The sequence below is a fragment of the Vanacampus margaritifer genome, chromosome 10 (assembly GCF_051991255.1).
Source record: "Vanacampus margaritifer isolate UIUO_Vmar chromosome 10, RoL_Vmar_1.0, whole genome shotgun sequence".
In the NCBI taxonomy this organism is placed as follows: Eukaryota; Metazoa; Chordata; class Actinopteri; order Syngnathiformes; family Syngnathidae; genus Vanacampus; species Vanacampus margaritifer.
In genome coordinates this window covers 10,008,991-10,023,441 of record NC_135441.1, presented here as the reverse complement: position 1 = coordinate 10,023,441, position 14,451 = coordinate 10,008,991, and the positions used below count along the sequence as shown (strand labels likewise).

At 39.8% G+C, this 14,451-nt stretch overlaps 1 protein-coding gene across 1 annotated transcript in view; it reads right to left on the bottom strand.

The window, feature by feature from the left end:
• The window catches only part of gpc4 (glypican 4), a 39,070-nt gene that overhangs the window by 13,136 nt on the left and 11,483 nt on the right, over positions 1-14,451 (bottom strand). The window contains exon 2 of the mRNA XM_077578270.1: positions 1,021-1,179. Within this exon, the coding sequence (XP_077434396.1) occupies positions 1,021-1,179 (159 nt within the window). The remainder of the gene's footprint in view (positions 1-1,020; positions 1,180-14,451) is intronic.

Here is a 14,451-nt window from a genome sequence, read left to right as displayed (position 1 = left end):
CGAGACAATTTGCGCCCTCATTATGGAAAAGAAAGTAACGGGAACCCGGTGCGGTAACATTAAAAGTCGGGTGCGCCTTATAGTCCAGAAGTTACTGTACCCGTCCTAGTATCGGTCTAAAAAATAAAAAGTAGCATCAGACATCCCTATTAAAAACCTATTGATGCACTAAAACAATTTGAGGAAATCCACCGCCACAAGACACCAACTTGGACATGTGCGTGTACACAAAGCAGGAGAAAAACGGTCTGGGAAGAAAAAGAAGTGTTTGAGCAGGACGAGACTGAATGTCAGGAGAGGCATGAGATGGGGACAAAGGGCAGCAAAAGGAGAAAGCGAGGGGCGGAGCCGCGGGACGGAGTGAGCTGCCACCGCATTCCGACACGTCACATTCCAGTTCACATCTGGCTGCAATACACACGCACCCTGTTGCTGACAATCTTTCGCTCTCCTTCACAGACACACAAGATGTAAAGGTCTGTGACCCACGTATGTACATACGATATGCTTAACGTGGCATTCATAGCCTTACTACCTCCTTAAACTGATCACAATGGGATAGACGGGTTCCCGTCTATCACATCAGCAGTGGTGGCTTGGTAGGGCACAGTCAAAAGTTGTGCCACTTCCTCTTCGCATGTTCCCATGTGCTTCCGCCGTCCACAGGCAAAATGTGATCCCACTATTTACAGGCATTCACACATGTGCGCACACTCGGAGGAAAAGGAAGCACAAATCTGAAGATGTGTGTGGTCCGTCGGGGAGTGTGTACGTCTCTCTCTCTTTCTCGAGGAGGAAGGCCGGTAGAGGGGGCCGCTGAGGGAGAGCACTGAGACGTTGAGAGACAGGTGGACGGGCCGGTGGACGCAGACCGACTGTCTCCGCTCAGGCCAATGCTATGGCAGGTGGCAGCGTCCGTCAAAAATCATGCAGCATGTGGGCTACTGATGATATTTTGCGGCAAATGTACTGTTGCATGAAAAGTGGCTGCCGTTTGTGTGTGTACGTGTGCTTGCTTACGGTCAAAGTGCCCGTGCCTCTGTCTAAAGGTGGACTGGAGATTGGTGCTAAGCCTGGAGACAGGGGCTTTGATATCATAGTGGCTCTGCTGGCTCAGCTTCTCTTCCATCTCCACAGTGCAGCAGGAGTAACCCTGCGGACAGACTTTCAGGGACGCTCCTGGAAAAGAGACAAAAAGCAACCACGTAAAAATAAGATCACGTGTCACATGAATACATTTCCAAACTTAACCTGTGGATGCAAATAGAAATCAGTTACAATGATTGACTAATTCATTTCCATCAGTGCACACATGGCAGGGCCGCCGTGGCCAGGTGGTTAAGATCGTCACCTGCCACAGTTGGAACATCCCCCGGACACAGGGCTTGCGGTGTCTTTGAGCGAGACGCCGATATTCCAAACCGCACCCCGGGGCTTAAGCAGCTACAGTCTGTTCCACTAACTGTGTGTTCGCTGCGATGGGTCAAATGCAGAGGTCAAATGTTGTGTCCATGACTCTTTCCTCCATTCCTACAAGCCCTCTGCTTCCTCAAGCCATAAACATGAATAGGAACTGTCAATATTACACTCTAAATGTCATTGTGGAGTCCCTAGCATGTATTTTCCTTGAATTCAACAATGCAGTACATTACATTATACTACAATATATATTGTATTGTATACTTTAAAAAAAGTGTAAGGTACATACTACAGAAAATAACCTTGACACTTGCTGGAGTTGCCAGTCATGGAAATGTCACATCAACACATCAAACACATCTTAGTTGCAATACATCATTCATCCAACCATCAACCAAATGTGCTGTGCATCTTATCCTGGCACCCCACAGTCATTACGGACAGCTAATTGCGGCATTATTCTCTCTTTTTCACTTTGAAGATGACAGAATTAGCTCTTCATCCACTCTACAGGTAAGTGATTCAGCAAAGTGCAGATTACTCTCAAATGCCTTTCTCCTTCCTCACTTGGCTTCGGACTACATGTTGATAAATAATCAAATAAACACTTCATGGTAATGCCAGTTTGAAAAGGGATGTAAAGAAAGGATTTCTGTAGCAGAATTCTCATTGTAGTTAATCAAAACAATTGGGCGCTTTCTCCAATCAACCATTTCTTAGAAGTAAGTTTTCCATCATTACCTGTCAAGCTTGTCAAAGGTACATTTTGAGATGAATTTAAAAGAAAAAGCCGCAGCAATAACGTTTTTTAAAGAAGGGACACAGGGATCCTTTCAGGCCATGCATGGTGGTATGTTTAGTTTTCTCCAAGTGGAGGTGTCTGCAAAGGTTTTTACGACTTGCACAAGGAAGAGCTTTAACCTTGCCTTTAATATATGGAATTTAGTTTTCCAACTGCAAAACAACTTTTTGGTATGTCAGCTCTTGGAAAGAACTACCTTCTATTACTATATTACATCACTACAAGTAATGCTTTGTGATATGGACATACATACTGTAGGTAATTCTATATCCCAATAACTATATTTCCTGATAAAGTATTTCTCTTAAAAATACAGAAAACAAATGACAATTTACTCTCAAACACATGATTTTATACTGAAAAAGGTTACCGGTAATAAAAATAAAATACTCTCAACATTAACTCTTTTACCGCCAAAAACGTTTAATGATGTATACTAAAATCCAAATGAATGCTGCCAAAAACGTTAATTGACGTTTACTACGTTTTTTTCCTCAATAGGCAGTGCAACAAGTTGTAAAATCCCAAAACACCTACTAACTATGGCCAGCAGACGGCAACATTGTAACTCTTTTCAATGGGCTCCCAGTAGTATCACATTACAATGAAACATGATGAATCTGATGAAATGGAATGTTTTCAAGGATGACGTGAATGATCAAAGCCTTTGTCACATTAAATTTAATTCAGAGCGTCACTAAACAAAAAATATTAGTGTCAAAGTCACTGTTCTGGAGAAAATGTATTTTTTCACAAAAAGCTTGCTTTCTCCTTATCTTTTCAATTTTCGCTTAATGTCACTCAAATTACCTACTTTCAAATGGTGAATACTAAAGAATGGAATATGGTAGAAACATACTTTTTTCTAATGAAAGAATGGAACACAATCTTTCATTAGGTACTCCCTATGTTTATGTAGTCACAGCACACAATATTCTGTTTGCCTTAAAAGATGAGTTAAAATGCTCGAAATCGGCTGGCACTGTCTGGGTTGTTTTTTTTGGATAACGTGTGGCAGTAAAAGTGTTTATCCAGTGGTCAAATAAATACCTATCTGGTAGTAAAATAAATGATATAAGGAACTGAAATAAATGCAACAACAATGTGCCCAAGTAACATTCAACTATGTCTACCATTTAACTCTTTGACTGCCAGACGTTTTCAGAAAAGGGTTGTCGCCAGTGCCAGCCGATTTAAGCATTTTGACTGATCTTTCAAGGTCCACAGAAAATTTTGTGTTTGGACTATGGAAACACACATACTACCAAATGAAAGATTGGACTCTCATCTTTCATCAGAAAAAAAAGTTTGTTTCTATCTTATTCCGTTTTTCAGTAATCAACAATAGAAAATGGTTAGTTTCACCCAAATGCTCTGTTTTGAAACAAAAAACGGAGAAATCAAGCTTTTTGTGAAACGATATTATTTCATGCACTCTAGTGAATTTGAGACTTTTTTTTCCCATGAATGATGCCACAAACACCTAAACAGTGCTTTACTTCTGTAAAACACTACCACCAACAATGAAAAAGTGTTTTTTCATAGCAAAATACATTTGTTTACATTCAACTCAACAGTGTAACAATTTGACAAAACAACCGTGTGCAACCGTGGTACTATTTACAATTGTGTGGATGTTTCATATACAGTTTTTCTTTTTGTAACACTCCCCTGCGTGCAAGGAGACGCAGCAGGATTTGCACAACAGATTAGTTTCACTGCGATTGCAAACGCTACACTTCTTTGCTGGCTTTTTTTTCCGGGGAATAGCAAGTATATACCGCAGTGTGTGCTTGGCCATGTTGCCATCAAGTTTACTCTCAGGATCATGATACGGTGACGTTACGGTGGTGTTAAGTCTGGCTTCCTCATGTCCTTCAGTTCCTATACCGGGTGGTAAGAGATGTTCTGATCCATCTTATCCGCTCCATTCATGGTGGCATCGTAGTCCATAACCAGTGTGTTCTCCGTGATCAGACTGTACCCACTCCTCCGATGTATATGCATTGGACTCGGGGCACTCTTTGTCATCCGATTGAACGTCCGCCGGAGCGTGCTCGGTTGTGCTCCGCATTTTCCGGCGTTAGCATCGCTAGCCGGTGAGGCTTTATGACGTGATCATAGCCGCGGCGTCAACGCTTCCAACTTCGGCGTCAACCTCGGAGTCACCATCATCATCATCGTCGTCATCAATGTGCTCTTTAGCACTGGTCGATGCTTTTCGTCTTTGAAAAAAATGCTCAAGCATGAGCTGCTTGCAACCGGTCGCCATTATGGCTTCCTCAGCCATTGTCCCCTCAACACTCTAGCTCCGCTTCACGTCTTCTACTGACGCCTACCCAATCTTGTCCAAAGAGAGTCATCGCTGCCATCTAGGGGCCAAAAATAGGCATTATACTAACTAGATCTGCTTGATACTTTCAGCACAGCTGGCCAAGGCTTTCCTCCACCCGTTTCCCCCCCCCCAAAAAAAAAACTTGGTGAACGTCTTTTAACGTCTTTGGCGCTCCTCCGTAGGTTTTTACTAAACATCATTTAACGTTTTTGGCAGTAAAAGAGTTAACAAGTATATATATATATATATATATATATATATATATATATATATATATATATATATATATATATATATATATATATATATATATACACAGGATATATATACATATATGTGTGTGTGTGTGTGTGTGTGTGTGTGTGTGTGTTTGAGAAATAAAATTCATTCATTCAATTTCATTGGGAATCACAGGGGTGGTATACTGTATTCCTTTGTCAATCCGAATGAGCATCATGTATACACTTCAATCGGAATGGCGAGTCTGCGTCAGGTATGCGCATGCTCTGTTTTGACGTAAATGTGTCATGACGTCAGCGTTTTGTACGTAAAAATGGCGGTGTCTTGCCAAGTGCTCGCCTGCGAGGGGAGAACTTGTTTTTTTCTATCAAGATGTTCCTTCAGTAAAAGTGTTAAAGATATCACAACTACTGTGCTAAATGACGCATGAACTCCATCTTGATAAATCATATGATCAATGTCCGCGCGCCTGACGGGTGCCGCGGGGCTGATCTGATTAAAGTAGCGGAGCATGTAGATAACAGGTCGGAATGGATCACGTCACATGTAAACAGGTGACCACAGATCTTCATTCGAAATGATTTTAATCAAAATAACTAAAAAGGCTCCATGTAAATGCACCTTGTGGCCCCAGCTGCGCTACCTAGAGCTCGGGCAGCCCGTCGCTTCATCAGTCATTAGCATATTGCTAAGATGTAAGGAAAAGAACCAGGAATTCCCTCAGTTGAGGCAAGCAAAGAAGGAAATTTGAAGAAATGGTATACGATAGAGGGTTACTATATAATAGGGTAGACATTTTTGAATCACACTTCCATATATATATATATATATATATATATATATGTATATATATATATAGTATTTCACACAGCTCTAACTACAAGTCATAAACCCAAGTGATCCATCGGTTAGATTATCACTTACAAAAATGAAACTGCAATAAAAAATTACAAGTACAGTATATAGTAATTGCACATAGAGGGTTATACAAAAAGAAAACACATTCAAATTGGTTTTCACAAAGATTGATAGTGATTCACAGTCACATTTATTTAAAAGTGGGCATCCATAGGAGGGATGCACCCTGGCGCCATAAATTGGACCCCTCTGTCTGGGATCAAGTCCATATAATCCTCTAGTGACTTCTCTCACAGTCCTTTCCCCAAACTTATCTCTCTCCAACCCTTGGCTACCCCGGCAGGCCCCGTTCTTGTACATGTGCACGCTCACATGTACGCACGCTGGCAGTCCCAACTTAAACATATTCACACATCACATCACTGCTCAACACATGGCTCTTTGTACAAGCATGACTGGAGGCACTGGGAGCACAGGGTACACACACACACACACACACACACACACACACACACACTGAACTTCTAGGTCTAACAGACGTTCAACTCGCCCCCCACCCACCAGCAGGGGCCACACCGCACAGCACTCAGAAGGGCTATATCCACATGGAAAATAGCCCTAGTTACCAAAGTACACAAATAAAAGTGAGATGGTCGATATTTCACAGGAATGTCCGTACAAATGTTGTATTGTTAGCTCAAAGACTCAAGTCTCTAAAAACTCAAGGTTCTTAGCTCATGCATACTTTGGAAGTCAAATTCTTGACTTCCTAGGTAAAACACAAAAAAAAGAAGGCCGAGGTACAAGGACACTGAGTGCCAGTAGAAGAAGGCATCATGCTGGACTATTGCTTTTACTTATTTACAGCAACCTTAGCCAATCATTTTCCTTCAGTCACAAACATGAATAGCCTTTGTTTCAGTTGAACGGAATCATCCTTTTAGAGGCCTCTTGAGACACCAGCTTCCCAAGTCCTCAAAGACATAACAAGACACAGAGAGAAAACTTTGTTGAGGTGTCACTCTGAAGAGGAAAATAGCCATTTATGGCGGTCAAAACAAGGGAACGGCACCTTGTAAACAAACGTGACTGCGTGCCGTGGCATTCATCAGCACTCCACTACTTCTCTGGCTTTCTTTTGTGGGAAGACTACCATCCCCTTTAAATGGCTCATAAAATAAGACACTTCCCTTTGACATTGTCCTGCCTCTCAAATGCTTCTCTCAGAAGAAGGATAGCGGGGGATGTGAAAACGCCTCACAGACAAAAAACAGATTAGGCACCTTGCCGCCCTTTATGCCTGCCATCATGTGCCCCTGAACCAGGAAGACATCAGGGTGCAGCCCCCACCCACCGCCTGCACGCCCTCCGCCTCAACCGCCACCACCCTGCAGGCTTAACCAGTGAGGTCAAGGGTTAACAGCCACTCCTCTGAGAGAGGTCCTGTCCTCTGACCACCCCCTTGTCCATCAGCCGGCACATCCACCACACACAGTAACCCACCGCCCAAACCTCAGTCATCCAATAATAATGCCCCCCCCACCCAAACATTGTGGCAATTAAGTGTCGTAAAAGTCACAAACACAAGCAAAACTATAAATAGAAAGGCCTAGTGGTCAATTCACTTCATCTCAAGTCATGAAAGCCCCTGAGGATTATTTCTGAACCATACTAAACATAGACATAAAGGAAACCATGGGATAAGTTCACGTTCCACAACTGTTTGCTTGCTTCTAACGCTAATTGGAACCCAGCGGTCCTCAGAGCTTCCACACAGTCAACAACATTTGTACATAATAAACTGAAATTGGCCATAAATTATGTACATACCGATTCAAATCACAAGGAATGGTCGCAATGTAAAACTGGGGCGGCATCCTATGCCGTAATTTGATTTCAAAACAATCTGACTACAAAATAACTGGTATGTGAACCGCAGCGCCAAACATACTGGCTAAAGTAACCGAAATGAAACGTGAATACGAAGGCTGACTACTTATCAACATAACGCTCCTTGCCGTGACATGCAAAGGACAGCGCTGACTCTCGTTCACTAAGACTACATTTGCACGCCCTAAGGCGTCTTGCCTACACATCTGTGCTTAAGGTGTAATTATCCCTGAATATTGTAGCGTAACTTTCTGTTCTGTTACACATCCTGTCGTCCCATGAGCCAAAACCTGTAGGCTTTTTGAGAGTCTTCTGTGTTTGTGTTTTTCTAAGGCGTTAAGGTTTAATCCACAAGTGTGCAATTTGAACCATTTGTGAGATGTCTCAGACAAGTAAGAGTTTAACACCAGGAGCTGAAGGCTCATTTAATGAGGGTAGATTCCAAAAACAACTCCATAATCCTTTTTAAAATTAATCTTTTGCATTTTTTCCTTTTATTCATATCCCCCTTCCCTTTACTTCTAGTGTGGTCTGTAGCTATGTGTATTGTGTACATATTTTTCTGAGTAAATTAGATGTTTTGCAATTGGTATTGTCAGTGATTTATGACCAATCATTAGTGTACCCACAAAAAAAAACTTGAAATCACAGCACCATCACAAAAGGCTTTACTTAGCAGCTTTTTAACGATAACTTCGGAAAAGCCATAATTTAATTCCGTGTTGGATGAGTCAAGTTGAAATTAAAAACCTAAAGCTTTAATAAGGAAAAGAACAACAGCTGTTTAGAAGGCTCCATGGATTGAGCACAGTAGCATATGGGAATATCCCCCTAGAGTCAATTAAAGATGTAAAACAAACCTTGTACGGGTCAAAGCATGAAGTGGCATCATCAGAAACCTTACAAGACCACCATTTCATGCCATAAACCTTTGCTGTCGTACAATATTAGCAGAACTTAGTATAATATATTATTTCCCAGCATGTTGCAAAGACTTCATTCACTCGGTGAGTTGACATAGGACTACTTTAAAGCCTTGGAGCATAGCCGCAGGGGGAGGGAAGGTTACAAACACCCACATATACACATCAAGGAGCCGCTCGGTACAACTGCAGACTTGCTCGAGGGCACCATGCCAGTCATAGTTGAAGAAAGGTGATGTGTGTCTTGTGTACATTCCAAATTCAGATTTTCCTTCCTCGCCTCAACATCAGTGCTGTCCGAAAGACAACTTTACTTTTCACTTTATACACTACTATACTGTACTTGCTTTTCTGAACCGAACTTTAAAGAACCGAGAAGAAATGGAGTGCACTGCATGGTTGGACCCAGAAGAGTTTGTCGTCTAAAGTTGGCAATAGAAAGATGAGCTACATCCTGGGGTTCAATTGTTTTCTTCCATACAGAGGAACCTAAATATAACGGACAAAAAAAATAGCGCCCAGTCCACTCAAAAAAAAACTTTTGTAACATAGTTGTAAAAGTCTGATAGTTCCAAAATTGATCACTGTTATTTACTGGCGCTGTGGCGCCATCAACAGACAGAGACTGGTACACGTATTCCCGTCTTATGGCTCTGTGCAGACCGGCTCTGGTGCAGACTAAAGCAGGCTAACAGATGTGCCTACGTAGCAGCCATGTTGGCAGGGGCGACTTTCCCAACAAAGGTAATGGCATTAGCTTAGCATTGCTGCAGGCGTACAGCTCATCGATAATTACCAACATTTGTTATCTTTCCACAATGCAACGCTTCATTTCCACGGCGTGTTGTACTGCTTTTGCCTGTGACTAGCATACAAACTAGGCATATTGTTATAGTAGTCAATAGGGGTGAGTATTGCCTAGTATCTGGCGATTTGATCCGTATCACAATTCAAATGTCACGATTCGATTTGATACCGATTAATCCCGATACAAATCTATAAATTGATTATTGTGGGTTATTTTTTTTACTCAAATTTAAAAAATACTATTCAGTAAACTTGTACATGTACACTGTAAGATTTGTATGAAAATGTATTTATTTATCTGAAACTTCAGGCTTATAACTGTGAGCCGCTGTATTTAAGAAACAATATGTTGTTTCATGTTTGAACAGCATTGAAATAAAATATTAAGGCTTGATGTCCACATAACATTCTTCCATGCTTAACGTGTGAACCCTAACCCTAAGTAAGGCGTTTTGTTGAATATTTTTATAAAAAATTTGATGTTTAAATATCGATTCGGCCGCATATCAAATCGATTCGAGAATTGCGCGCTGTAATATCGCGATATATTGCCGAATCATTTTTTTTTTAACACCCCTAGCAGTCAAACAACATTTAATCTAATTTTAAAATAAAAATAATCCTCACAAATCAAGTTAAAACAATCCACAGTCCAATGCTTTTCAATGAGCGGAGAGAGTCAATTCACCGAAAAACGCTGCATTCAAGGAAAGTGGGAAATCGGATTGTGTCAGTTCCTACCTCAAAGCGTTGGAAGCAAATATAAATACAAGACATAAGTTCACAAGACAACATGATTCAGAATGACTGCGTTAACCAGAACAACAATGAATTTATCGAAATCAGCCATCTTTGTTGTTCACATTTGCATCAAACGCATTGAGGGAGGGACTGGGTCACTCTGAATTGGATAAATCTGACTTCAGTTCAAACCCTCCTCAAATAAAGCATAAGACCGCCATTTTGACTTGTGATGTAAGCTCGGAATTGTCAATCGCTTAAGCATCATACTGTACATGGGTGCAACAATAGTAGAAGCTGAATCACCACAAAAGGAGATAAGCCTTATTAGAGACATGGCTAATCATATGAATATGATCAAAGCACGGCAATACTTGTACCGACTTTGTTTCCACACTTTACCCTCTTAAATATATAGTGTAATGACAAGTTTACAGCCTTCTGATCAAACCAATGATGAGTTACAGACTTTTAACTTCATAGAGATCCAAAAGCAAAAGAATGTTCTGGAATGATGCCCCTCAAATGTCTTCTTTTTTTTCCTTTTTTTTAATGAAATCGAGGATAGTACAATACAACAATGGTGGTCCTTTTGTTTTCTGTTAAGTGTTTAAAGTGACGAGTACTTACAGACTTTTAATCACCAAGCATACATAAATCTAGATCAGCTATTGTAATAATTGGTTCATGCCTAAATCATGGCAGAAATTTGTAACAAGAAAACTCTTCAATTGGGATCAGATCAGCTTGCTGTGTTCATCAGAGTGACTTGCACTGAGCAAGAAATTCCAAGGAATTGCTGCAGACTTGACCTGTGTGGAGAACTAATTTGCACGAAACAACTGTCCCATGACTCTATTCATTTCTAGTTAGAAAATGTCAAAGCTGGAGCTTTAAGTTTTACACTAAAACCTTTCAGAACAATAATAGGAATCTGCATCATCAACATTTGTACTTCGCCAATAAAGTGTTAGTCATTTGTTTATGATTTTATCTGAGGTCACTTTGGCGTATTGATTTATAATTCTGCTGCTGATTCACTCCAACTACTGACTGGAATTACTTTTTGATGATTTCTTGTTTATGAAAGTACATGTAGCTACACTACATAGCGACACATTAACCATAACTTAATAAGCGGTTGACTTTGCCATCTGACTGATCGAGCCACAGTAGAGAGTTTCGCCCTTGTGTCTGATTCAACAGCTAGACATTCAGCAGTCACTTGATGAAAAGCAGAAAGTCTCACATAATGAGCGAGGAAATATATCGGATATTTCATTGAACCTTATGTACTTGACGATATGATCACGAGTGAACAACTTGAAAGAAAACTCACTCATAACGCCCTGAAGACACATATAAGATGAATGTCCCAACTGCCAAAGTGTGCAAAAATGATAGCTATGTGTGCAATGATAAATTCATGGTTTGGTTCGTTACTTCAGATATTTTTGCAACACAAAAAAACAACAACTTTTCATGCCTTTAAGATTATTGAAATGACCAACATTTGTTTCAAATGAAAAGAACAGTTTTTAAATTCAGTTAAATGCATCTGGTGCCGCTGGCTGCCTCATTTTTGCGTTATTTGAGTTAGAACCATATAACACAAAAGCATGACCTCGTATAAAAAGACTTGAAAAAATAGCATCTGAGACAGATAGGTAGCCTGCCTAAATATATTTGGATACATCCTAAATATTTTTTAAGCATCTTGACCAGACGAGGGGATTATTGATGGAATATCTGTAAAAGACGGACACCAGTTTTGTTAACTATTAAAGATTGACGAGAAACTTAGAAAAACTGATATACTAAAAGCAAAAGTGGGTTTTTGTTTGTCAATGTAATCATCAATAACCGGGTAAGCATTAACAGATCTGGGCTGAGTTGAAGTGGTAAAGCCACATATCAAGTGTTGTAATCTGATTTATGATTTACTGACTTGTGTTTATGCCACACGTGTTGGGTAAAATTGTGTGTAGTTGTCGTGGTGGTCGCTTAATAGACTGCAAGTCAAGTGTTTGTTTGTTTTTGTAGTAAATTAACAATTCTAATCAAAATAGATGGAAAAATCTGTCTTTCATACTAATTCATGGTTCATTTACCTTTATTTTAGTGCAAGCCTAACATCTAAGACCCAAATATTTATGTACAATAAATCTGGGTACATGGGAAGAGGACCTAAGGAAAAAAAAGACATATTAAATCGCAATCGTAATATTGAAGGGGAAAAAATAAGATTTTAGATTTCTTATTTTTATTATCCTTCAACCCTACTTCTGGTTAATTAATTAATGATAACCTTTAGTCAAATGTTAAGTGTGTGTTCAATATGACATTCCATCAAGGATGTTTGTGAGACAGGTATATCATAAAACAAGCTGTGACTACAATATGTTGTAAATTGGCACACACATGGAAAATCTCTGCAAAGCAACAATCCAATTATAAAGGCATTAATTGGTGCAGTTAATCAGATGTGTCTGGAGTGAATATATTCTGAAGTAGAGCCAAAGTCATGGTTTTGGGTAATGACAGTGTAAAATGTTTCCTTAAATAAATTGAGGATTAACACTCTTCCGCAGCAGCCTTCAAAACACTAAACTGCCCAGATTTATGAGGCACATGGTATAGCCATGAATATGTGTGGCTCTCTGCTTTTAACATGAAACATTTGTGATTTAATGTGTGTGCAGATCAGCAAAATTGTTTATTCATCAGAAATTGTTTTCCATGTCTGTATCACGAGCATGTTAGATGAATCATTCTCAGTTTGTCGTTACCAGAGTCCATTACTGATTACTAAACCAGTTGGGGCCTCTGGCCAATTAAAATTCTCTACTTGTGAGTCTTCCAAAATGCTGTCATCCATGAACATTTACCCAGAAGCGCCTGGGGAGATTCCACAAAATCATAGCAGCCTCTCGCTCGGTTTCCCCTGTCCCGTCCTGAGCCAGCATCTCCAGCTTTGTGTCCAGGCACAAAAGCTCCCCTGCCTACACCACTTCCCAGGTCGCTGCTTTGTCAGGGTTTCAACTTGCGCCCACATTTCCCCGAGAGCACTTATGAATCAGAAAATAGGAACTACCACTGTTTTGTTGACCCTCTCAAAGTGTCTCACAGTTAAGCATTGAAATCAACTTTAGACAATGTCTGACCTTTATGTAGAAAGCAGCATGAGGTAAATGTAGCACTTCTGTGCAGATGTGTATTTAGCATGAGAGGATGGACTTATTTTTAATACATTCGAGTGGATATGAGAGGAAAGGTTGAGGTTTTTGTACTTTATGAAGGCTGAAGAAAACCTGTGCTAGACTGTGGCAAATGTGTTAATGATTAGTAAAAGGACAGTGACTTGGGGGTCATCCTACAAGCCCAGTTACATGATAAACACCCTGCGGCTCCTAAAAAAAAAAATCAATGAGATCAGAGCATAGCACAGTCACCATTGCACAACATGGTCTCTGATCTATTTAGAACAAGACTTGTTGTTATTACAAAAGTATCTATGATTGGTGCAATTGATGGGGCACACAAACATTTACCAACTTATTTTAGCAAGTCTGTCCAGGAATGTCCATTATATTAAATGCAAAACAATAAACTGAGTAAATCACAAAACTTTATTTTTTTTACCCTCACTTCTGGGAATGAACACGAGGCATTGACAATGATTCATGGTAACAACTGGCCTTATCTTCCAGCTTTTTGCTGCATTCAGAGTCTGTGCCCTTTGAAGAGCAGCAAACATTTTTTGCATTTGATCTCGTGCTTCGGCAACATATTCCATCTTGCCTTTTAACCCAGTCCAATCTTGTGAGTGTGTGAGACAAAGAAACGTTAGGGTGAAAGAGTGAGGCAGTGTTATTTTATAGATTTGCAGAGCCATGTAGGGAGATAAGTGTGAATTCATACCGAATGGCACGATTGATGCATTTTGATGCTTCCAGTTCAATTCGGCAACTTGAACTGGAAACCACTAATCACTAATTAAAATGAATTAATGATTTTGATTAAAAATGAATTGAATATTCTAAAAATGTCAGAGAAAGGTAGGTAGATAAAATAAAATTTAAAATTACCTAAAAATGTCCTAAAAGTGACTTAAAATGTTCAAAATGTTAGGGGGAAAAGCAGAAAATAACCACAAAATGTCCATGAAATTGCCCAAAATGTCAGAGAATTGAATTAAAAAGGCAGTTAAGAAAACGTTAAAAAAAGTTTAAAAAAATAGATTTTTCAGATTTTTTTAGTGAAAATGTTCAAAAAAGTAACCATAAAATGTCCAAAAACAAAAGAAATTACCATAAAAATCTACACAAAATTGCCCCAAAAAGTCAGAAATTGGTAGCAAAAAAATGCAGAATAAAAAAAAGTTTTTTTAAATAGCGTTAACGTGCAAAAAGGAGGACGAAAGGCAAAAAAATTAC